Raw genomic sequence first — 25609 nt, forward strand, 5'->3', positions numbered from 1 at the left:
AGCATGACTTGTCCCCATAGCTAAGCAGGGTCTGCCCTGGTTGCATCTGAATGGCAGACTTGATGTGTGAGCACTGCAAGATATTCCCCTCAGGGGATGAAGCCGCTCTGGGAAGAGCAGAAGGTTTCAAGTTCCCTCTCTGGCTTCTCCAAGATAGGGCTGAGAGAGATGTAAGTCAGTTTCTTCTATTTTCAACATCAGTTTTTTGCCTGTGCCCCATTAACTGTCAAACTGTTCAAGAGAAGCTGGCATTGAAAACAGAAAAACTGGCTTACATCCAGTGCAATGCCTTGCCAGTTGAAGAGTGGGCTGAGCACATTCATTCGATACATCCCAAAACCATGTCTTTGCTTCTACCAAGCTCACAGAGGCTCCATCACTACTAACTTTTATGTCATCACTGCAGTGATGAGTCTCCTGTTATTCTATCACTATCAGCAGTTTCTGCTTCTTCTGATCTTTCATTTTTATCATATAAATGACTTATGAAAACTGAATTGCCTGGATTGAGAGAAGCCTCTATCGTTCCACGTGTTCATTTATTGCTTGATCTGGTATATTTCCAAACATAGACAAATTTCTTGCACATGCTGCAGAAGATGGAGGAATCTGCAGCAAGTAAGAAGCTTGGGAGAGTAAGGGCCAGAATACTTTCCCTTCTATGAATATTTTTGAACACCTTTTCTTAAATATTGTATTCATAATTTGAAAAGAAAATATTGAATCCCCCCCCCCATTTTTTGGAAAACACCCCCCAACACACACCCACACCCTTAAGGAAAAAACAGTGTGCCTGCCTCCTTTTCCTGGTTTCCCCCTGGGCCTTCACATCTCTTGGTATAACTTATCATTAGATTCTCTGGCCCTTGTTTGCTTTTCTGAAAGCTTCTGCAGTTGAGGAAGAAGTTGGACTAATGTCAATTATAATGATATGGACAAAAACAGAGGTTGCAAAGAGATGGAGAAATGTCAGGATGCGCCAACTGAAATTCTACAGGAGTAATGGACTGTGTTAGACTTTATGAAATTAACAAATTTGATCTGGATTAGAAATGGAAGTCTAGAGGACAATCATTTATTCACCTTTAAAGCAACAGTGAGGCTAGCAGGAACTCTCTTTGGGATCTATTTGTGCTTCTATGAATTTATTTACTTTTTTGTTCATCATACGTCAATATAAATGTTTCTTTTCTATATGATGAATATACTGAATATTGGTGTTGTATTATTAGTTAGCATCCAGAGTTGTCCTTAGTCTGGCACAGAAGTCCTTGCCCCAGACTCAGGACTGCTGTTCTGCACTAAGGAACAGACAATTGAACAGTGTTCTTCTTGAGCAATCCAAACACCCTGATTTGTATTACCTTCTTTGCAGCTCTTCAGACCTCCTTTTTCTGGTTTCCAGCATTTGTTGCTTCTGTTGCTTAAGGAGTGCTGAAGCAGAGATAGACTGGAAAGTCAGGCTTTGCTTCCCAGCAGACTCTGAGGAAGAAAATCAAAAGTTGCAAGTGACAAAGCTTTACCCACGAAGAGCCAACGGTATCACACCTTTCTTTCAAACATACCTGTGGCACTGGCTTTAGCCAAGTGTTTGTTTAGGTTTCGTGCTCCAAAGGAGGGCATTGCCAACAGTCCTTTGAATTCCTCGGAACATGGTAAAGGTTGCTTTGGCACATCTGAAATACAACATAACAGCCTTAAGAGTTTACACTTTAATACACATCTCTAACTTTTCTTTCTTTCAAAGCAAGTTTCTAGTCCTTTTGGCTGCAAAGATGTGCTTACCAGTGGGTGTGCAAAGCTGGCAAGAATTTCAAAAGCAGATGAGGTGGCTAAATAAACTTTCCACTGGTTTTGGGCATGAAGGCAATACAAACATGATGGCAGTAAGATTTCAAGTACCAGCAAACTGTGGCAGTACTGGTCTTGTGGTAGCAAGCATAGCAGAAGGTTTCAAGTTCCCTCCCTGGCTTCTCCAAGATAGAGCTGAGAGAGATTCCTGTGTGCAGCCTTGGAGAAGCCGCTGCCAGTCTGTGAAGACAATACTGGGCTAGATAGACCAATGGTCTGGCTCAGTCTATGGCAGCCTCCTATATTCCTACTAGTGTACTATGAAGTCCAAAGCTAGGACAACATCAGGGCACAGATGAAAAACAGTCTAATCATGTTTTTTAAATTGGGAGGCAGCTTTAGCAGCACGGGCTCTTTCCCTGCTAAGCCAGTCTCAAGGATATACACTCCTTCTCTTCCCTGGCTGGAGTTAACCATGTTATATGTGTACCAACCATAACTATGGTTAGCACCAAGCATAGTTTCATCAAAAAACACAATGTTAACCATAGTGTGAAGTGCAATTTTTGCAAATTATGGTTACAAGGGAACATGGTTAGCATTAACCATGGCTAATGTACTCAGTAAACAGTACAATGATTAATGCTGACAAAGGAAAGGAGAGTTTGCAAACCATGATTTGCAGAGCCAGCATTACATCTGTATTGGGTCTATAAAACATAAGCACATTACACTATACAGATGATGATGCCTGAAAATGTCACAAGAAGTTGAACAGATGCATGTTTATTTCAGTGAGAAATAGGTCACAGGAATACCATTATCCATTATGCTGGCCAAGGGCACGTCTTGACAGATAGACCTAATACTTAATAAATAAATGACATTTGTTTCATCTTAGGAAACAGCTCTTAAGTAGGTATGTAAAAACACAAAACTAGAAATGTGCCTGATTTATATTCAGGCTCAGCCAATTTCACTGATAAAGATCTACTCATTTCATGTTATCCCAAAATCTTGGTCTACTGCTATTTTATTATTCTCTGGATTGCTACTCATGAAGCGATTTACTATAATGACCACATTCATGGGAAACTGTAAACAACTGATAGCTGTTTCAGCCAGCTTTTGCCTACAGTTTCAATTCTAGAGGGTGGCTGGAAACGAATATTCTTATTGGAAGAATAAATGCAGGTGCCTCTGGCTGATTTTAAGACGACGACAGGAGGGAATATTTAAGAAGAGAGTTACCCAGTTTTTGCTTTGTTTCCTGAAGAACTGCGTCAACTCCTCTTACAACCAAATTGGACAGAGTGGTTTGGATCTTCTTCTTAGGAGCAGCAGCTGCTGCACTGCAGAACACAGGAGATGCAGAACACAGCTTCATGGCTGGAAACAGGCAGCTTGGCTCAGACTAGAGTCCCAACGCTTCTAAATCTAAACTGTGGCTCTTGAAGTCTGCAATTGGGCAGGCACTGCTCTTTATCAAGGGAGGGATCCTGAGCGCTGCAGTGCAACATGAGAGACCTCTATGTTGCATGTTTTCATTTGTCAAATGCGGAGAAGCTTTTCGATAAGCTGAAAAGAGGCAGAGGCACTGCCTACATGCATGTACTGAAAGGTTTGAGGGGAAATCCACCTTGCTTAGGATGGTGACAAGGCAGTTAAAGGGTGTCAGGCATGTCAAGCTAATCTATTTTAAGCAGGCTCAGGCATGCCTCCCAGACCTCAGAGAGCAGAGCTCCTTCACTCCTCATGAACTTCCATGAAGCCCTTGCTTAACACAATCCTCATCCATCCATCCCTTAGTCTTCTTCCCCAACCGTAATGCAATCTACACCTAATCTACACCCCCAACTACGATGCATAACAACATTTTCCTCTTATTGCTCTGGCCTCTCCCCACACTCATGTTAGACGGCAGACGCTTTGGTGCTCACAGTCAGTCTTTCTGCAGACTGGCCTCATCTGAAAATGCCGTTCAGTCACACCATTGGCTCTTTTAAAAAGGAGAAAGTGGCACTTCTCCTGGGTACAACACACTAACCATGGGGACAAGTGGCACAATAGCTGCATTTTAAAATTGACCTAACAGTGTTGTTAGATGGACACTAAACAATGCCAGAAGTGAAAAGGAACTGCATGAAAGGGTAGAGTAGCCATGGTTGCTCTTACGCGGAGGCTGCATAGGCTGCAGAGGAAACACCTCCATAATAAAAACCATCCTGACAAAGCCTCTCTTTCAAGCCAAGGTTCTTCTTAGCTCCCCTTTTTGGAGCCTGGGAACCTGAGAAGGTTGACTGCAGATCTGCCCGCTTTGAACTGAGCCTTCGGTATTGGAACTGCACATGATACTGACAATATTGACATTCATTCTGAAGGGAGAAAAGGAGAAAGACAGGAGGGCTGTAGTCATGAAATCTGAGTACTGGTCACAGCATAATGAAAAGCAGATAATGAAATATGCTTCCATCTGCAGCTCACACTGGGAAACGGGACTGGAGTGCCTTAGATCAGAAAAGATCACACAGATTATCTTCTTATATTTTTCTTCCCCATGAGAGAAGCTTGGTTCAAAAAGTGCTCCACCCCACACCTGCAGCCAGCTGTCCACTTAGTGTGCCTTCCAGAAGCTTGACAACATTCCTGTTTGGTTTCTGCCCACCCACTCAGGTAAGTCACAACCTGAGTTCACCAGTGCACCACAACCTGGGTGCGCCTGGTTGCTGTACAAATGACTACTACCACAAACTTCGTTGGCCTCTTCCCCCCCGCCCCATTAAATTAGCAGTATGGGTGTCAAAGTGTGCCGAGAGAGCAGAATTTGATGTTTGCCAGGGCGAGTGGAGGAAGAGACTTGGACACAGAAATGCTTAGACCGGCAGAGAGGCTGCTCTGGTCTTTTGGAATGCACCACAGCACATGGGAGGGGAGCTGGGAACTACAAAGGGGGATACACAGCCGAGAGGAAGCTGGGGGATTGGGGCAGTCAAAATATGGAAGGGCAGCACATGGGGATTAAAAGGTTAACCACCCATCCTTCCTCCAAAATCAGAATTCTTCTGTAAAAAAAAGAATGTGGGTGTGGCCTTGGGCGGGATGGAGAGTTTGTCTCTCCATTCACTCATTACAGGTTGTCAGTCTTGCTACAGACTGTGACCAGCAGCATCACCAAACCAAAACTTAGTGTCTCCGCAAACAGCCAGATGGCCTCTCATCAGCCATGCAATATCAGCCCAAAATATTCACCAGGTTAACCAGCTGTGTACAATGTTCTCCATTTTTCTTCCGAGCTTTACAGGTTCCTAAATCCATGGCTTCACCCAAAATTAAGATCTTTTGGGGATGATCAACAGACACACACACCTAAAGAGAAAGGGCACCATCAGATTTCAATATTCAGTGTGTTTAACTGAACAGACTAATCTTCTGCTCAGTGGCTATTTTTACTGAAGGTACTAAATAAATGGGGGGAAATGTGACTTATTTATTTATTTGATTTGATTTGTATACCGCCCTTCCAAAATGGCTCAGGGAGGTTTACAATTAAAACAAACCACTAAAACAGTAAAGAGCTAAAACAAATTTAAAACAATATAACAATTAAAAAAACATTTTAAAACAACAATTAAACAATTACAGTGATTAAAATCCCAAAATCGGGTTTTTACTTTTAAAATAAACCAGATATTAAAACCTCCAAAATTTAGGAAGCTGAGAAAGCTTGGGTGAAAAGATGGGTTTTCAGGTGTTTTTTGAAAATTGCCAGAGATGGGGAGGATCGTATCTCAGCAGGGAGCGCATTCCACAATCTCGGGGCAGCGACCAAGAAGGCCCGTCTCTGTGTAGCCACCAAACGAGTTGGCGGTAACTGGAGACGGACCTCCTCAGATGACCTCAATGGGTGGTGGGGCTCATAATGAAGAAGATGCTCTCTTACTGTAGATACCCAGGGCCTAAGCCATTTATGGCTTTGTAAGTTATAACTAGCACTTTGTATTTTGTCCGGGAACCTATTGGCAGCCAGTGTAACTCCATCAGTAAAGGAGTAACATGGTCTCTCCGAGATGACCCAGAGACCAACCTGGCTGCCGCGTTCTGAACCAACTGAAGTTTCCGGACTATGTACAAAGGCAGCCCCATGTAGAGCGCATTACAAAAGTCAAGTCTGGAGGTCACCAACAGATGGACCACTGTTTTGAGGTCATTGATCTCGAGAAATGGGCACAGCTGGCGTATCAGCCGAAGCTGATAGAAAGCACACCTGGCCATCGCCTCAACCTGAGAAACCAGGGAGAGGTGTGAATCCAGAAGTACTCCCAGACTGCGAACCTGTTCCTTTTGTGGAAGTGTGACCCCCTCTAGAACAGGGAGATCAAAATAGTCTCTAGAGTTCTGACCCCGCACAATAAGTACCTCCGTCTTATCTGGATTCAGCTTCAGTTTATTCTCCAGCCCATTACTACCTCCAGGCAGGCATTTAGGGAGGCTATGCCAGCTCCTGAAGAAGTTGACATGGAGAAGTAGATCTGGGTGTCATCAGCGTACTGGTAACAACCTGCTCCAAATCCCCTGATGATCTCTCCCAGCGGTTTCATGTAGATGTTAAAGAGCATTGGAAAAAGTATGGAGCCTTGAGGGACACCATACTTAAGCTCAGATTTTGAAGAACAACAGTCTCCAATTGACACCATCTGGAATCTATCTGAGAGGTAGGAGCGGAACCACTGTAAGACAGTGCCTCCCACCCCCAACCCCCTCAGATGTTCCAGAAGGATACTATGGTCAATAGTATCGAAAGCTGCTGAGAGATCCAAAAGGACCAACAGAGACACTTCCTTTGTCAATTCCCAATTGGAGATCATCCATCAGGCCGACCAAAGCAGTCAGTTTCCTCCAAGACCTCGTGGAGCTGAGAGGCCACCACCCTCTCAATTACCTTGCCCAGCCATGGGAGTTTGGAAACAGGCCTATAATTGCTTAACTCTGAGGGATCTAATGCAGGCTTCTTTAGAAGAGGTCTAATAATTGTCTCCTTAAGACAAGGAGGCATCCTGCCCTCCCTCAGAGAAGCATTTATGATTTCCACCAGGATGTTTACAACAACCTCCCTGCTAGATCGAACAAGCCATGTTGGACAAGAGTCAAGGGAACAAGTGGTAGGCCTCACTACTCGAAGGAGCTTGTCCACATCCTCAGGAGTCACAAACTGAAACCGATCCAGTCGAATCACATAAGAGGAGTCGTTGGGCACCTCCAGCTCAGACATCAAATTAATTGTGGAATCTCCATCTAGGTCGGCCCGAATCCGAGAGATTTTATCTGCGAAAAACTCTTTAAACACATCACAGCAGGTAACTGATGACTCCAAATTCTGGTTCAAGGGCGTGGGGGCAGATACTAATCCCCTCACAACCCTGAAAACAACTCTGCTGGACGTGAACTCACAGAGGCAATACGGGCAGAAAAGAACCGCCTCTTTGCCGCATGTATTGCCTGAGCATAGATCTTTACATGTGCTGTATGTCGCAATCTTGCCTGAGCATAGATCTTTACATGTGCTGTATGTCGCAATCTGTCAGATTCGAGTTGAGTCTTCCTCCACTTGCGCTCCAGTCGCTTACCTTGCCGCTTCAGCCCCCATAAATCTTCCGTATACCAATGGGCCAAATTTGATGCGGGTCGGAGGGGACGCTTGGGAGCAATCATGTCTACTGCCCTGGTGAGCAAGTTGTTCCAATTCTCAACGAGGGCATCAACAGGATCACCAGCAAAGCCAACATTAAACCCCTCCAAGGCTTCTTGGAATTTTAGTGGATCCAATAACCTCTTTGGGCGGACAATTCTAATGGGCACCTTATGAAAGGTTATTTCCAGAGGAGCCCACAATTTTTGGCTGGGCATAGCAGCCAATAGTTATTTCTAGCTTTTCTGTTTCTCAGGCAAAGCAAGTATATCTCTTTTGTTCCTAGGATGGACCTTTCATGGAGAAATAGTGGCAGATGGTGTATCTGTAGCAATCCTTCCCTTCCATCTCATAACACTGATGCAGAGTCCCATGACAAGACACAGTTTGGTGCCATTTTGAAAAAGACACAGGATCAGTTCAGAGGTAATGGAGAACAACAGTCAAATCTTGGTTTTGCACAATGACCTGAAGCCTCAGGATCATGTGCTCCACGCTCCCTGCCTGCACACAAGTTGGAAGCATTCTACTTCTGACTGCAGTTAGAAATAAACCAAGATAAATAATGACATCTGAACTGACTTATCTTGGTTTATTTTAACCACATTGCTTGAAATAAACTGAGATCTGAAACCCACTTCAAACCTTTGGTTCATAAAAGTGTGGCCAAATGAATGCGGTCCAGTGAACAGAGAGCTGGAAATGACACCTGGGCCTATATCATCTCTTCTATGCTAGTAAATATTAAATGTAACCTATTGTGCAAGTACAGTGAGGAACCGAAACAGCTTTACATCAATTAATGCTTTTATAATTGTTGAAAGGGTTTCCTACTGAACATCTGTAGCTGCCCCATTTTTTTGGCTAACTGCTGTCAGACTTCATTTCTGTGACATAATTTGAACTTTAAACCAGTCAGCTCTATGGCTTTTATTCATTACAATCTTAACGAGGGGACAACTAGCCCGGGAAAGGCTGAACTACTAACTAGTGCATGTACTGCCTTTGTAGGGAAAGTGTGCGAAGAACTTGCTGAGTTTGGTGTGGCGAACAGATCTACCTGGGATTGACCAGGTGTTTTGTGATCAATGTCTGTTGATCATAAATGTCTCATCGATTGAATGTCTGTTGCTTGAGAACGTCTTGCATCCACAGATATGCTAGATGCATTTCTACTCAATGAAGGATCAGAGCTGCCTCCTGGTGCAAAGACTGAGACCTGGTCCCCTTCCACCCCCCATGGTTTACATGAATCTTTGCCATTATTTTATCTGTATGGATGAGAACATGCCTGCTTATCAGAAGGCACTGGAAAGCTATCAGTGCCAGACTGATGTCCTTCAGTTCTAGCCAATTGATCTGTTTCTGTTCCTTCACTGAAACAATTTTCCCAGTGCTGAATGTTGGAGACAGTGAGATCCCCACCCTAAAAGACTGGTATCAGTTGTCACAATTATCTGGGTGTATCTTGGAATGGTTTCCCCTGTGAGGGCCATGCAGGGGCTATCTACCATGTGAAAGAGCAAAGGATATGAGGAGGAACTTTAACTGACACTTCTTAACTTAACTGGAATGGGAGAAGAAATCATTGAAGGTCCCTCAGATGGAAACAGGCCCAAGGAACTGCCTCTAGGGATAATACCATCAGCCCCAGAAGGCATGCTAAGGTTGGAAGAGGCACCTTCCTCATTTGTGGGATTGAATGAGTAATATTGATTGTCTCCTGCTTGTGCTTCTGTGGGAGAATGAACTTGCCCCTGACAGTGTCTATTAAGACGCCCAGAAGATGTATTCTCTGTGAGGGAGAAAGATGACTTTTAACCTTGTTGACTAGAGAACCATTCTGCCAGTGCCTGCAATGTTGTCCTTATGACTCTGTATGGCTGATGTTAGGTTTAGTGATCTGATTAACAGATCGTTCAAGTTTGGAAAGATACCTGCAGCCTGAGATGTACTATTAGGGGTGATGATGACAGCCTGAACAGCAGAGCTTTGTATTGATAATGCTTTCCTGCATAGGTGAAGTGGAAGAAGGATGGCTGTCTAGGTGGATGGGAACATGTAAATAGGTTTCTGTGAGATCAATTGAGGTAATGTAGTCTAGATGATGGCGAGATTATGCTATCGACCACAGAGTCTCCATCTTGAACTTTCTGCATTTTGTGAATTTGTTCAGGAATTTTAAATCCAGTATCACTCTGAGACATCCATCTTTTTTGAGTACAGTGAACAGAATAGAACAAACCCTGTGCCCTGTTGATGAATAGGAACTGGCTCTATTGTGCCTAGATTTTCCAGAAATATTCCACCAGAACAGGTATTTCTACAATATCCTGATATGCGGTGGAATATTACTGAAAAATCTAGGCACAATAGAACCAGTTTCTGTTCATCAGTGGGGTGTGGGGTTTATTCTATTCTGTTCACTGTGCCCCCAAAAGACGGATCTCTCAGAGCTGTACTGGATTTAAAACCAGTGGGGTGATTTTAAATATTAGAGCGAGGATCTGGGGAATCTGAGGAATGTTAAGGATTACTGTTCTCCCCAGTATGCTGCAAGTTATTAGATTTAGCAGACTTTCTCAATTTTTCAAAGCATTTACAATTTTTTTTCCTTTCTAGATTTTTTTTTGAACTGGGCTAGAAGAGGATGATGATGATTAAGATGGATATTCCCTCCTCTTTCTCTTACATTTCCTTTCTCTAAAGCCCTTACTCTGCTGCAAAGATTAGGAGTGCATATTTTTAAACCAAGCTTGCCAGGCAGGAGGTACCTCTTTTCACATGACAATGGGAAGGGGAGTGGGGGAGGGGTTTTCTAAATCCAAAGGAGAGGGTTGGGGCTCAATTGGCTCAGGTCTCACTGGTTTCAGCCAGTGCCAGTTTCACAGTGAGTGTGTGCAGGCTCTCTGGAATCTCTAGATGTTCTGTGAGACCCATGGCCGCCAGCAAAGGCCTGGCTGAGGAGATGGGCCTAGTTGAGCCCCAAGGCCCCGGATGGGTGGAGAAGGCTGGGGTCCACAGCAAGTCTGGAGGGCTTGTCAGAGCCCCCGGCTCTTATGTGCCATTTGTAGCCTTTCAAGGCCACTATGGGAGTGGCAAGGAGGAAGTGGCAGGAGCAGATTCACGAGCCGGGTTGCCACTCTTCCCTCTGCAAGGCCGTTTTGGTGGCGATGGGTGTGTCCTGAAGGAGGGAAGACTGAAGAACCCTCCTTGAGACTGAGTGCTTCAGTGGCGAGTAGCGACAATGAGGACCTAAAGCTGAAGAGTTCTTTTGCTTGGGCACTAACACATTCCTGTGCGTTCCATTGCTGCCAGCGGAGACTTCAATGAGTAGGATAAAGGAGTAAGGTATAGAAATACAGGGCAAGGAATGAAGGATTTTTAGACTACTTTCCTTAAGGAAAGAAAGCTTATGAGATCACCCAGCTTTCTGTGTCCGTGTGTGCAATACCTGGATCAATTTGAAACAAATTTGGTACAGTTGTAGGGACACCTCAACGGCATAGTTTGTGATGATAGCATCCACCCCAATTCAAGATGGTGGGCATCTAAATATTTGAGGTGCAAGTTGGAACTGATTTGGACCAAATTTAGCACAGTTCTGACACAAAGGAACATGTCAATGATGTTGTTTCGGATGATGTCATTCACCCCAATTCAAGACGGCAGGTGCATGAACGTTTGAGGTTAACTTGTGAACCACCTAACTGAGTTGGACCAAATCTGGTACAGCTGTAGTGACAAGATAGCAAATGCATGAACGTTTGAGGCAGAAGTGGGCTAACTTGTGAAGATGGTAATTATAAATTAGATTATAGTGAAAGGAAAGTAGGCAGATTAGTTCTTACCAGAACTTCTTGAGGTTTTTTTGTATTAGGCAAAGATTGGAGACTAAGGAAGCAAGAGAAAACAGATAAAAAAGGGCAAAGAAGGAAGGAGAGAAAAAACAGGGCCTTAAATTGGAAAATAGAAGGGCTATCTCTGAAGCTAGCCGCAGTACTGGGTGGGGTTCTCTTCCCTGGGCCCTTGAAAACTTCTAATTCACATAGTCTTGCCTCTGGAGCACATGGGAAAGATAACCCACAGGAGATGTCCTCATCCAGCAGCAAAGAATGAATCCTTACCTCATCTGAACCATCTTTTGGTTTCATGGGATTAGCATTGAGCAGTCCTATGACCATGCCTTGGTCTGTCTTCCAGTGACCTTTGTGAACATCACCAAACAGAAACAATGAGACACATTTGCTGAAGTCATGCAGGTCAATCAAGCGCCAGATGCTGAAGGTTTTGCCCTGGAAGAGAGAGGTAAAAGCAGAGCAAATGAAAACCACAACATGTGGTTATTGAAAGACCCAGTTATTGAGGTCTTTCTTAAAACATTAAAAATATAATAATGGGTACATTATACTGAGTTAGCACCCATTGCAAAGACAACTAGATGTACAAAATAGCTATGTTGAAAGCTGTAACCTATTTATTGCTGTTGCTATTTGTTTTTAATTAAGCACTGTCAACTATTCATAATGTTAACTTCCACAATACTCTTTTTATCGACCAAAGAAGCTTCATGGCATAGGTTGAACAAGAATGCAGGACTAGTGCCAAATTCTCTTTTTTAATAGGATAATAACTATCACTAGAGGCTTAAGTGGCCTTTGCGGCTTGGAGAACCTTTTATCAGCTTTGGCTTATACGTCAGCTGCGACCTTACCTGGATGGAGTTAGCTTGGCCACCGTTACTCATACTCTGACTCTAACCTCCCACTTAGAGTACTGCAATGCGTTGTACGTGGGGTTGCCTTTGAAAATGGTCTGAAAACTGCAGTTGGTCCAAAATAGAGCTGCAAGATTACTAATTGGGGCTGGACGTTTTGATTACATCATGCCAGTACTTCATTAGCTGCACCGACTCCCAGTCTGTTTCCAGGCCCAATTCCTAGTGCTGGTTTTAACCTTTAAAGCCTTAAATGGGTTGGGACCAGGTTGCCTGAGAGAGTGTCTTGCTCCATATGACCTGACTTGGACTGCAAGATCTTCTTCAGAGGCCCTACTCTGAGTGACCTTGCCAAATGAGGTGAGGTGGGTGGCTACTAGGGACCTTTTCAGTGGAGGTACCCATCTATGGAATAGCCTCCCCAGTAAGGCTCGCCTGGGATTGTCACTTTGTTATTTTAGATGCCGGGTGAAAACTTTCTATTTACTCAGACATTTTAAAATTGATGCTTTAGAAAAGTTTTTAAATGTTTTGCACTGTGTTTTGTATTTACTATTGTATATTTGTTTATTTTGTGTTATGTGTTTTAATTGGATGTTTTTATTGTTTTGCGAGCCACCCAGAGGACAATTTGTTATGGGGCAATTAACAAATAAAGTGTATTTTAAGCATTTGTATAGCACATTTCAAGTGTTCATTGCATTTCACATAAGTTACTCAAGTAATCCTTACAGCAACTCCATGAAGTAGTTCAGTATTATCCACCTCCATACTGCAAGCAGGAGGCCTTAGCCTAAAAGAGAGTGGTTTGCCTTAGGAAGCTTATTGCTGAAGTGAGATATGAAGAAGAGATTTCCTGCCCCACACTCACTCACTAACACAGACTATATAAAGGATAACACTATAGTGGAAAGGCTCTAGAATATTAAAGATCAAACTTTTTTTGGTTTTGAAACCCAACTTCTCACTTTACAAAGCTCTATTCACAAGAGAGACAAGTAAAACCTATATTCCAAGATACATAACCCATCTGTAATTTAACCAAGAATTAGGACTATAATCTTTCTTTGCTAAATGCTGGATCAATTACCACACATAAGCATCTTCAAATACAGGTTTCATGATCACCACTGCCTGTGTTACTCCCTTCAATACTTTTGCTCTCACTGGTGCCCATCTACTGCAATAGGAGAGGACTAAAAAAATAACCTAGCAAGGAATTCTTCAAGCTTCCAGCTAGTCAGTGCTTCAGGGGTATGAAAAGGAACGCCCATCCTGAATCTAGCAGAATGCCTGGGGGAAATAGTGTTGCACAACATCACCACTACAGCATGGAGGAAAATATGAAGAGTACTGTAAACTTATTCAAACATCAATACAGTAGTTTATCTTTAAAACAAAAACCCGGAGAAAATCAATGAGGTACAACAAGCCTAACTTTCACTTCAATGACAATGTCACAGGAAGGTCACCAAGAAAAATATTTACATTATTAGAGCTCTGAGGCGTGACCTTCTTTATTATGATTCCAAATGTTACCCAATCTGTTTCCTCGAGATTTACTGAAGCAAGTTTGCCTTGCAACTGAGAGAGTCTAATACATTTCCGGCCTGCCATTTTTCTCTCCATCTCAACTGAGGACACACGGGGTTTTCTACAATAAAAACAAAGAGGAAACTGTTAGAAGAACAGAGTAGTAGAAAAATTTCCATCAAACCCCAAACTCATCCAAATGCCCTTTCCTCGGGGAGACAAAACAACAACAACTAGTCAGTGTAAAATGTTCCAGGTCAGCAATGGAAGAAGAACAGAGAAATGGCAAAATCTACACAATTTTTAAAAAAATTATCAGCAGCTTTATTTTCCTTATTAGTATAATGAACTTTTATTGAAATACTGTAATCATTGCAGGGGGGAAAGTGTTTGGGTGTTTCATTTGGTTCAATTAAACTATACCTATGCTTTGAGTTCCATTTGAACTACTGAGTCTCACTGAGATTCAACAAGCATCTTATGATTTGCTCAAATCATGTCTTATGCATCAGTGGAAAATGTGCCTAAGATAACATCATTTAAAAGGCAAAGCTGTTGTATGATGCAGTTCTACAGGAGTACTCAGAATATGCACTGGATGAAGAATTCAGCCTGCTGAAGATTTCTAGTTTTAGTTTATTTTTAAAGCACAGAAAAGCTGGTTTCTAACTCTTGGCTGGGAAAAAAATATGGCTTAAAGTATGTGGGCAATGCCTGCTGAAATCTCAGAAACTGGCTTCCAAATAAACTAGCTTTTTAGTGGTTTAACTTCATTATTTGCATACCTACCTTCCCCTCCCCATGAGTAAAAAGACAGAATAAGTTATGCAAAACAAGAAATTATGTACTCAGTTTACAGTATACAGGTAGCAGAATTTACCAGTTTTCTTAGTAAAGCACACATACACAACTCTGCTGTCAAGTCACATACTATACCCAAAGGCTGACATCCAGTCTAACATATCATGCACACAGAAAAACATTCCCTACACACAATGGGGAAGGAATAATTTTTCCCAATCTCCCTTTTTCTTTGCAGCCCTCTATGCCTCCTGAAATATATCCTTGAGGGTCATGCAACCCTTGGGAACATATTTTCTTGGAAATACAGTGGGCTGCAGAAGGAAGGGAAAATAGGCAAAAATAGTCCTTTCCAGTTGTACACATGTGAAATGTTTTTTCCATGTGCACAAATTTAATCTGGATGACAGCCAAAGAATAAACCAAATCATTTTTCCACACAGTTTGCTGACCTTAACCTCAGGCCAGAGAAGGTTTCTATGGAGACTTCCTGATCAATTACACTGGAACGTTTTGGCACTTGAGACTTCTGACTGGTGCTCAAACCAGGCCTGTTCCCAGTGATAGACTTCAGAGGTTGTGGCAACAAACCTGAAGTTGGCCTTGGGGCATGTCTTTTATTTTCTAAGAGAAAGAGGGAAAAGAATGATCTAGCTGTGTGAAAACAAAATATTATCCTACATTTCATAATCACATGCAAGAAATGAAAAATGCTACTAAGACTTACACCTACCCTTGCCAATACAGGTATTGTCTCTCAGTGGATTTTAAAACTGTTATCAGATTCTAGTTCCTAAACTTCTTTCAGAAATTAGCAGTTACTGCAGAATCATGGTAGAAGGCAGATAAACAACATAAGAAAAGCCCTGCTGGATTAGGCCCAAGGTACATCTAGTCCAGCATCCCGCTTCACACAGTGGCCCACCAGATGCCTCTGGGAAGCCCACAGGCAAGAGGTGAGGGCATGCCCTCTCTCCTACTGCTACTCCCCTGCAACTGGTATTTGGAGGCACCTTGCCTTGGAGGCTGGAGATGGCCTATAGCCCTCAGATTAGTAGCCATTGATAGACCTGCCCTCCATGAATTTATCTAAACCCCTCTTAAAGCCATCCAGGCTGGTGGCTGTGATCACATCCTGTGGCAGAGAATTCCATAGGTTGATTATATGTTGTATAAAAAAACTTCCTTTTGTCGGTCCTAAATTTCTTGGCAATCAGTTTTATGGGATGACCCCTGGTTCTAGTATTATGCGAGAGGGAAGAGTAAATTCCCTCACATGGCCACACAGGCAACTAATTTAGGATGAAAGTATTGCATTAGCTTTTTTCTTGAATGTTCATTATTACAAGCAGCTGAGCAAGCTAGAGCCAGTCCTCAGTGCATCCCTTTCTCCTCAGAATCCCTCCTTGGCACACATCTCCCTGCCTCTTACATCTTCATGTCTCGGTGCTCATACATTTCAAATTCCGTACAAAGAATTTTGCAAATGTTCCATTTCAATTTGCGGTTTACATTCTTGTTGCAGAATTCACAACATATCAAACTGATACACCTGAAAAACAAACACTCTTTCATATACCTCTCACATTACCCCAGAGATATAAGTGAACAACCCATAGTTAAATATGCAGGTAAAGGAGCAGCTTGAACAAAGCTTCATTACACTTGAAGAGTTATGGACTACTATACCTGAAGATGAAGGTTTTTGGCCCTGTCCCTTACATGGTGGCAAAGCAGGACTGTTGAGCTGTGCTGCGAAACATGGTGACTCTTGAAGTTTTGCAGGTTTCCTTTCATTTAAGAGGGCAACAGGCAATGTACCTGATTGACCAAAAAAAAAAAAAAAAAAAAAAAAGACTAAGAAATGTAATGGTGTATTTTACAATAAATAAGGAACTGACCTCCACGGCAAAACAGTGCTTATAAATTTAGTTTATAAACTGAATTAAAGAAGAAATGAACAGCTTAAATAGCAGAAATGAACTTAATCTCATATCTGGCAATGCTTTTAAAGCTCAACACTGGCTTCAGATTTGAACCTTACCCTTCTTGGGGGGGGGGGGGGGGGGTGTTTGCTCTGTCTCAGCACCAAATGATATCACTGCTCCCCCAACAAAGATGAGGAACTAAAAGCCTCCATAAACATATTTATACTAGTAAATTCAGCTTGCATACTGCAAATAGTAACAAGTGCTTCTAGATACTACTAGAAATACCACTCATTCCAATCAGCCTAATTCAACGCTGTTGGGGCAATCGGAGGCCAGGTGAAGGGGCACAACATGCCATCCCATATACGGTGCTAGCATCTACATGACTACAAGGCAATTTTAATGTCCTGAGTTCTGCTTGCCAGATATGTTCCATATTTTAGCATCATGGACTATTCATACTAAGTTTTAGCTTTCTAGCTGGGAAGAAAGTACTTTATCTATTTTCAAGAATACTACATATCCTCATTTGAGGGACAGAAGCTCAGATGTTCTACACACCAGAGAGCCTTAAGACAAATTTCAGATTTATAGTGAAAGTATCCTAATCATTTTGATATCTACATGAATGAGTTGGCAAGCTTCAGAAATCTGTATACTGTAATGGAGACTTAGCAGCTTGTTCAGGGATCAAGCACAATGCTCTAATAACAATGTTTTCTTCCTTTGTTCTCTTTAGCAACTGCCTTTACAATTTATCTGTAAATGCAAGCTTGGATGCTGAACAGTTAAACTCAAAGAAATATATATTTGCTATGTTTATATACAGGAGAACCTTGTTAATCGCAGAACCAGCATCTGTGGTTTCAAGTATCCACGGTCAGGTAATTGCCACCCAACCTTGGTATACACAACAAATTAGGCAATTAAAGGGTTAAGACCTGTGTATCCACAGGTTGGAGATGGGCAGAAATTACCTCTGAGGTCATTTCTGCCTGCCATTTTGTGGCTCATTTTTGTAAAAATTTCTCCAAGATAACGGGGTTCTCCTGTACTGCCTTTTGCCAGTGCACAAGGTGGTTTACAATTTAAAATAGTGGCATATAGTCTAGCAGACTAAACTATACTAATATCTTAGTATAGTAACTATGACAAAAGAAACAAGGGATGGGGCGGAAAAAGAAAAATAAGTAAATGCATGCACCAATTATTTCATTATGTAAACAAAATAATCTAATTACCAAACGCTTTCTTGTTAGGGAGAGAGTGAGTTTGCTGTCCTATTGCTGTCATTTTTAACTGTTCCTGTAATACCTTCATCTGTTCTTGCAATTTCCTCAACTCATCTAAAAATAAATAAATCAACATAAATACAGAATATGCAACTTATGTAAAAGATTAGTTCAGCATGGTAGTTTTGAGTATGCCAAGTTTAAAAACAGTAGCGATAAACAGATAAGGAGACAAACAGCAGCAATTAAAACCCTTTCCATCAAAAATGTAAAAGATTAAATGCCTGCTATAATAAAGTTCTTTTCCTGGTGCCAGGAGGGCATAACCAGATGAACTTTCTTGTGGAGTGAGTACCATAAGTGGAGCACCACAACTCAAAAGACCTTTTCCATAGTCATCACCTACCATTTGACCTGGATCCCCAGATCTTGCAGTAATGTTAGGATGTACTGTATCTGGGTACATAATATTTCTCTGTCTCATCATCCAATCATCCAGATATGGAAAGATGGAGATTCCTTGTGTTCGTAGATGGGCAGTTACTGAGCTCATGCATTTTGTGAAGACTTGAGGCACAGTCTTCAGAGAGGCCAAATGGCAGAATGGAGTATTGGCAGGCTTGAGTCCCCAGCCTACGAATCGAAGAAACTCTCAGTCTTATTTTGATATGGAAATAAGCATAATTTTGGTCCAAGGTAAACAGCCATTCCTTCTCTGCCAAAAGAGAAAGAATGCCCTGTAAAGTTATCATGCAAAACCTGCTTGGATAAATGAATTGGTTGAGGCAAACTAAGTCCAAAATGGGGCAGAGACCACCATCCCTTTTTGGAATTCAAAAATATCTGGAATAAAAACCCTTCCTTTGATCTTTTTGAGAGACAGGTTCTATTGCACCCTTTTCTAGGAGATCTTTTACCTCTACTTGTAAAGTAGGAGTCAAGTGCATGTATTTTACCGCCGAGAGAGAGAGAGAGAGAGAGAGAATGAGAATTTGACTGTGTATCCAGTGGAGATTATACTTAATGCCCAGGTGTTGGATGTAATGAGACACAAAGCTGGAGTAAAAGACTAGCCTGATAGTGGAAGGGTTTGAAGAAATGGAGGGCAGAAGAGGAAAGAGCTCAAAGGTTCTGCTTTGACTGGTCCTGGTGCGTAGTCTTCTGTTGTTGCTTGTGCTTTGAGTATAGGACCTACTCTGGTTGTATTGGAAAAACCTCCTATAGTCCTCGCGGTCCAGCTTCTGTCTCCCATATTTCTTATACTTCTGAGAGTAAGATTGTGGAGTAGAAGAAAGTGTAAAGGTTTTAGCTGTGAACTTAGATTTTTCCATATTGTCCATGGTGTTGTGTTGGCCTGGGAACTGAATAAGCCATCTCCATTAAATGGGAGGTTTTCTATCTTGTCCCTCATGTCCGTTTGAAGCAACGAAAAACGTAACCAAGCATGACGACATAAAGATATAGCACCCATGAGCATGCAGGACTCTGTTTCTGTGAGATGTTTAGCCATTCTAAGATGTTGCCAAATAACATCCATAGATTTAAGGAGCACTTCCTTACACTTAAGTGATTTAGGAGCCGCTTTGAGATTCCTCCTTGGATCTGCTTTCAGTGGCATAATGCAGCACCAGAGTTAGGTGGAGGATGCTTGAAATGAAAAAGCACTTTTCCTCCTTGACTCTGTAAAGGTTCTCTCACTTAGAAGCTGAAGATGAAGCATCCCATGCTGATTTGGCAGAATTGACTAAAACTGGAAGGATAGGGAGTGCTGCTTGTTGTGAAGGAGAACATAAAGTTATAGACCAGGTCCTTAACCTCAGGAGTTGGAGATTTTGGTTCCAAGACAAAGGCTTTTGCCATTTCCACTACTTGAATACGGTATGACTTTGTCTTCTCAGTGGGAGAGTCGGAAGCTGATCAGGCAAGGTCTTATCAGACAAAGGGTTAGAAGGGTTCCCCAATTCTATAGAACCATAATCTGAATCAGAAGTGGAAGTGTATTCATTATCTGATTTCTCTCTCTCAGGAGCCGTAGGCTGGTCCAGAAGGAAGGACTTGTACACCTGGAGATGTAAGGCAAGTATGTTCTCTGCATTTCTCCTGCAAAGGTTGTAGGAAAGGAGGTGGGTTTGGTGGCACTGTTCCCTCTAAGGCATGCACACATGCATGCGCTCACAAGTTTTTTGATGTCTACTCAGTTAACTTTAGATCCTGCTCAGGTTGACTCAGGAAGGCCCCACTCTGAATGCACATGCACACACACTGCCTTGATACAGCCACCCAGAACAAAACTCATTCCGCACCGAGGAATGAACTCATTCCGTACAGAGAAATGACAGAGACCACTGTTTGGTGGAGTGCCTTGGTCCTTTTCAAGAGCTCGATCTTGAGAAGTGGAAGCAGATTTAAGTTTTCTTAGTTTCCACAGCCTGAACCCGTTGTAGTCATAATGAAGGGATGGAGAGGGCATATAGAATGGTTTTCTGAATCTCCCCAGCCTCCGAACATAGCCAGAATTAAGAGCTCCTGGAGAACTCCAGTAGTCCATGGCAATGTAATGAAAATCCCTTGAAGGTAGAGCCAAAAGGTGTTGTATGGGAAGAGCCCAGGATAGAATCAATGTCTTGTAGGATAGGAAAGTTTAGCAACATCTACGGTGTCAAGGGAAAATTCATCCAATATCTGAAACAAGCACACAGGTAGGCTGAAAAACTGTCTCCAAGGTCAAGGTAGTAATAGTCAGAGTCGATGCTGAAACAGTCAATGTTGTGGGCAGGTTGGTCGAAGACAGAACCTAGTCAACCATAGATCATGCCGCCAATACTGATGTTTGGTGTCAGCAATGGTGCTAGCATCGAGGTCAGTATTGGCAGCATGATCTGTGGTTGATTGGGGGAACTTGAAGAAGTTCTGGGAAAGATGGAGATCTAGAAGTGGTAGATGTTGTAGTTTGAACCACCAAGGGTAAGAGAGTTCGGTCTGCTCCGACAACATTGATTCCTTAGACGCCAAGGTTGGTGGTTGATTTGGTGTCGGTGGGACTAATTTTTTGTCCCTCGGGTTTGTTGATGGATGGGCAACACCCAAGGATGAAGGAGTCGATACTCAGGTAGATGACAATATCTTTCAATGCTTAGATGTGGAGAGAGAAAGGAATCCAGACCAAAAAAAACTTTTCTATTTCTTTCAGGAACCAAGCATGACTGAGGAGGGAACCAAGCATGACTGAGGAGCAAGTCTTAAGTGAGGAACATGCAACGGTAGATGAGAAGGAACTGAGCCAAAGAGTGCTCTACCGCTGAAGATACCGCACATTGTGTGCAAAGGGCAGAGCTACAGAGCATTTCGAGGAGCTTTCAAACCTTCCGTGGGGGCTACTGCGCAGGCACAGAACCCATGTTCTGAATTGTCTCGGACCACATCATAGATCTTACAATCTCCTAAAAATAAATAACTCATTCTTGTCACACACACTGAGTTACCTACCAGTCAAACATGGGCATTCATTTTTGTTTCATCTCATGAAAATGGCCCTAGTTTGCCCACCACCACCCAGCAATTACCAGCTCTTTCTTTTGGAAGTTTCTGAGCTTTTAAATTCAGTTTCTAAACAGACTAAGGTCACATGTGCAAAGACACAGGCTGGATAGTAGTGTGGTTGTTTTGTGGTGAGGCTTGGTCAAGGCAGAGTAGTTAAGACTCCTATTCACAATATAAACAGTGGAAAGACAAATTTATACATAATATAAATGGTGGAAGGACAAAGCAACGGTGTTAATCAGTACACAGCCTCCTTATATTGCCCCAAACTTGGCAATAGAAAAACTATTGTAGCTTCTGGGTGTAAGACACCCTACCAAGAATATTTTGAAGACATGTCTTCCCCAGGTAAAAAGGAAAATGTGTCAAGTGTAAGCAGTGCAACAAGGAGATGCAGCGCAGCTTGACACAGGTAATGTCAAGATAAAAACCAGGTATTATGTATTACAGGTGGCCCCTCATTATTTACAGTTTCATGTATTTGGGATCAGGCAATTACCCAACCTCATTATCTGCGGTACACAGCTTTGCATTTCCGCAGTTTTCAGCAGAACAGTTCTGCCCTTACATGGTCGTGCTCTTGCTGCACATGCTCATGGGTTGAGAGAGGAGTTTGGAGGAGGCCAGTGGAGTGCTTTGGTCTGCCCGTTTAGCATTTTTTGTGCTTCTAAAAGCCATATTGGGTAGCACCTGGCATCCTTAGGGAGCCACTGGGAGTCTTCAGGAGCCATTGCTCTGGAGCTTTTGGGGGCTTCTTGGAGCCATTTCTGTGGAGCCTTTTTCGAGCCATTCCCATGGAGCTTCTTGGAGCCATTTTCTGGAGCCTCTTGCAGCATGGTGCCGTCCTCGTAAAATGCTAGTTATCACATTAGTAAATTTAATTATAATTTTGATGAAATTTAATTAAAAATTTCAAATTAAACATTTAATTACAATTTTGATAATTACAGTACTGCATTTAATTTAAATTGCAATTAAAAATCCAATTTAAATTAAAAATTGATTTTAATTTTCCATTGAAAATTGATTCTCCTCTCACTCCTTGATACTCACACATTCCTCTGTGTGTTTACTTGAATTGAACTGAATTTTGTGCTGCCTCTTTGGTCAACCTACCAACCAGACCAAGGGGCTTGTGTTGCTAAGTGCTGGACTTCAACAGTGGGGTGAGGAAATGTCATGATTACGCATTACTGTAGAAGCTGGAGAGTGGGAAAGCTGAGAACGGGAAAGCTGAGGTGTCCAAAGAAAGCTGAGTGCTGTGCTCCATCCTTATTTCTGCTTTTGCCCTGTCTTTTCAGTGATCTTTTGGTCATTTTCATGGGCTCTGAAACCTAATTGCCCAATTCCCACTGACTTAAGGTTTCATTATCCATGGTTTCATTATCCGCAGTTGTAGGCCAGAACGAAACCCCTGCAAATAATGAGGGCCACCTGTATTTCCTGAACGTGAAAATCAGTTATCTAGGGGGGGAAAATAATATACATGAAGTACATCCTCCTAGATGTTGCAAATGCTCTACTGAGCTGGAAATTAACATGTCTTAATGATCAGATTTGAAAAACATTGTTTAAGAAACAAGTGAAGTATCAGTGGGAAAACTGATTTTAAATCTATGATTTAAATTGAGGTTTTCTCTTATTGATTTTAATTGCCTTGATTTAAATCAATTCATCCTGGACTGCCCCCACCCTGACCCCTGTATGTTTAGCTGAAGATGAAAACAGCCTCAACATTCAACTAGAGTTCCCAATTTCACATACAGGTTCTATGCGTGTAGAGCATTCTCACCTTCGGTCAGATGCACAGAGGCTGGAGGTGGGACCAGTTCATCATGATTCTCCAACTCCTCCACCTCTTATATCCATTCAGTCAACACATGGACAAAAAGGTGAGAACAGCTCTAAAGTTGAATCTCCAAGCATTATATCTGTAGAGGAGCTATGTCTCCAAGCACAACTAGCTCCTCTCCAAAATTTCCCAGCCAAAGTATCTGATTATATGCAAAATTATATGCAAAGCTGGAATAGGAAACAAATTATATGCAAAGCTAGAATAGGAAGGAGACTGTGGAATGCTTCTCTTTGGAGGTTTCCAAGAAAAAGATGGGCAAGCTTTTGTCAGGGGGCTCTGGTATCCTGTTTTAAGGAAGTAGCTACACTAGATAATCCTGTGAATCCTTTTGAACGTTCATTCTGCTAGATATGCATATGACAAAATACTCATTTGCTAAAATTAAATAATTATTTTAGAAACCTTGTAGATCTTGACCGGTCTTCTCCTTTGCCTCATCAATAGCTGGATGATGGGGCTTCTTTTGAACAGTTTCCTCCTCCTCCGACAGGTCACCTATATCTCCAAACAATTCAGCCATATTTTCTTTGTGGTCATTATCCTCTCCCTCATCAGCCTCCACCTCTTCTGTGTAGGATGTATCAGCTTCTGCATCAAAGAGTTCATCGTACTCATCTGGCTCTCCAGTTGCATCACCACCATTCTCTTTAGAATCTTCTGGGGGAGGTGCCTCATTCTCTTCCAATAGGGAAGTTAAGAGGTCTAAGTTATCATTTCCTGGAACAAGATGAATTCAAAGAGTCAAGCTTACTGTTACTCAGATGGAAATCAAAACAAAATAAAATGCAAGCACAATGAGAGCCAGCGTGGTGTAGTGGTTAGAGTGCTGGACTAGGACCGGGGAGACCTGAGTTCAAATCCCCATTCAGCCATGAAACTAGCTGGGTGACTCTGGGACAGTCACTTCTCTCTCAGCCTAACCTACTTCACAGGGTTGTTGTGAAAGAGAAACTCAAGTATGTAGTACACCGCTCTGGGCTCCTTGGAGGAAGAGCGGGATATAAATGTTATTAATAAATAATAATAATGATGATGATGATGATGCAAGGTATACTTAAGACTAGGTTTTTTCCAAGTTCTTCAATGTTAGACATTAGGGGATTGTCTTAAATCCAGGATCCTCTTCCTTCTGAGTAAATAGTATAACCTATATTTAACTCATATTTTTAAGGGGTTTGTCTCAAATTCAGGGTCGTCTTCTATTCGGGAAAATAGGGGTATTAAAGCCCTATTTAGATTTGCTCTCATCATTTGCTCTGCAAGCATGTCTTCTGCCCCCAGGGCAGGAAAAAGAAATGAAGTAGGGGCTGAGAGAGATTCCTATGTAAGTACAAGCCCATCACAATAGTTTTGCCATTTATCTGACCACAGACAGCAGCACGGGGCTGTCTCAGGACCTCTCCCGCTAACTGTCTCAGTACAATATTCAGAAGGTGCAGCGAGATTTTCAAACCTGAGAGAAGCCAATACAATCAGGGTTATAGCACTGGTGTTCTCCATCGCTCTTTCGTTACTTATATTTTAGTGAGTTTAAGAGAAAAAAGCTTGTGCTTTTATGATATTTGTGCTTTTCTAATAAAGTCTATAAAAAACAAACCTAACCATTATCCCCAACATTCACACCCCTTTGTTACCCAACTAACCTTCACTCATTCCACTTCCCAATCAGAAGTGGGAAGCAAAGAATGATGAGACAGGAAAGAGAGAAAAGGAGAATTTGCAAGCAACGTAACTGGTTTATTCAGAACAAGGAAGATCAATTGTTCAGCTCTACTGACTGAGCTCTGTAGCTTTGGATCAGGGAAACTCTATGAGACACATCAGAGGGATAAGCCCAGACGTTACAGAGGGTAGTTTGGCATGCTTAGGCCGGTTTTGCCCATAATAGAGGTGAGAGAGACACCAAGTGGAGTAATGCCTGTACTGCAGAGCACCCTAGAGCCAGTAGTTATAACCTCAAAAAGCAGGCGTCAAATATGATGAAACCATTCAAGCCAACTGCAAAATGGGATGCAACTGAAATACAGTACAGATATGGTAGTGCCGGTGAAATGCAAGAGTTATTTTTTTCTTGATATTAACAGAGCAGAGGCCCTTGCTTTGCGCATGCTTCCAGCTAAAAATGAAAGCCTTCAGCTCCTGGGGCAGTTAAAGCAGTGGATATTGTTGTTCATTTATTCAGAAAGTGGTCACACAGCACACTAAGAAAGTTATGCTATTTTTTTCCTGACATTACCCAGTTATTGGATTATTGGGATTGAGGAAACCAGTGTAATTGTAGAACATTCTGGATCACACATCCCACACAGCACCAACACCCATAACAGGGAGCTTACAATTCTCAGATAACTGAATATACAACCCACAGGGCTGTTGAACCAGGTAACTGTCCAGTCATGGCCATGATATGAATGGTGGTGGGCACGGTTGCCTCTAATTTTTTTTCATGTGTGCATGGAATGAGTTTTGTTCCTGGCAGTCATATCAAGGCAGTGTGTGTGCACGTGCATTCAGAGTGGGGCC

At 42.3% G+C, this 25609-nt stretch overlaps 1 protein-coding gene across 9 annotated transcripts in view; it reads right to left on the reverse strand.

Moving 5' to 3' along the window:
- The window catches only part of MCM10 (minichromosome maintenance 10 replication initiation factor), a 48577-nt gene that overhangs the window by 17432 nt on the left and 5536 nt on the right, over positions 1–25609 (reverse strand). For all 9 annotated transcript variants that reach the window (XM_053254327.1, XM_053254328.1, XM_053254323.1 and 6 more), the window contains 11 exons: positions 23489–23803; positions 17701–17805; positions 16218–16349; positions 14981–15152; positions 13683–13848; positions 11605–11772; positions 5041–5157; positions 3967–4166; positions 3043–3143; positions 1566–1676; positions 1365–1482 (listed from right to left, as the gene is read on the reverse strand). In XM_053254327.1, the coding sequence (XP_053110302.1) occupies positions 1365–1482; positions 1566–1676; positions 3043–3143; positions 3967–4166; positions 5041–5157; positions 11605–11772; positions 13683–13848; positions 14981–15152; positions 16218–16349; positions 17701–17805; positions 23489–23803 (1705 nt within the window). The remainder of the gene's footprint in view (positions 1–1364; positions 1483–1565; positions 1677–3042; positions 3144–3966; positions 4167–5040; positions 5158–11604; positions 11773–13682; positions 13849–14980; positions 15153–16217; positions 16350–17700; positions 17806–23488; positions 23804–25609) is intronic.

Source organism: Hemicordylus capensis, chromosome 5 (genome assembly GCF_027244095.1).
Source record: "Hemicordylus capensis ecotype Gifberg chromosome 5, rHemCap1.1.pri, whole genome shotgun sequence".
Classification (NCBI taxonomy): Eukaryota; Metazoa; Chordata; class Lepidosauria; order Squamata; family Cordylidae; genus Hemicordylus; species Hemicordylus capensis.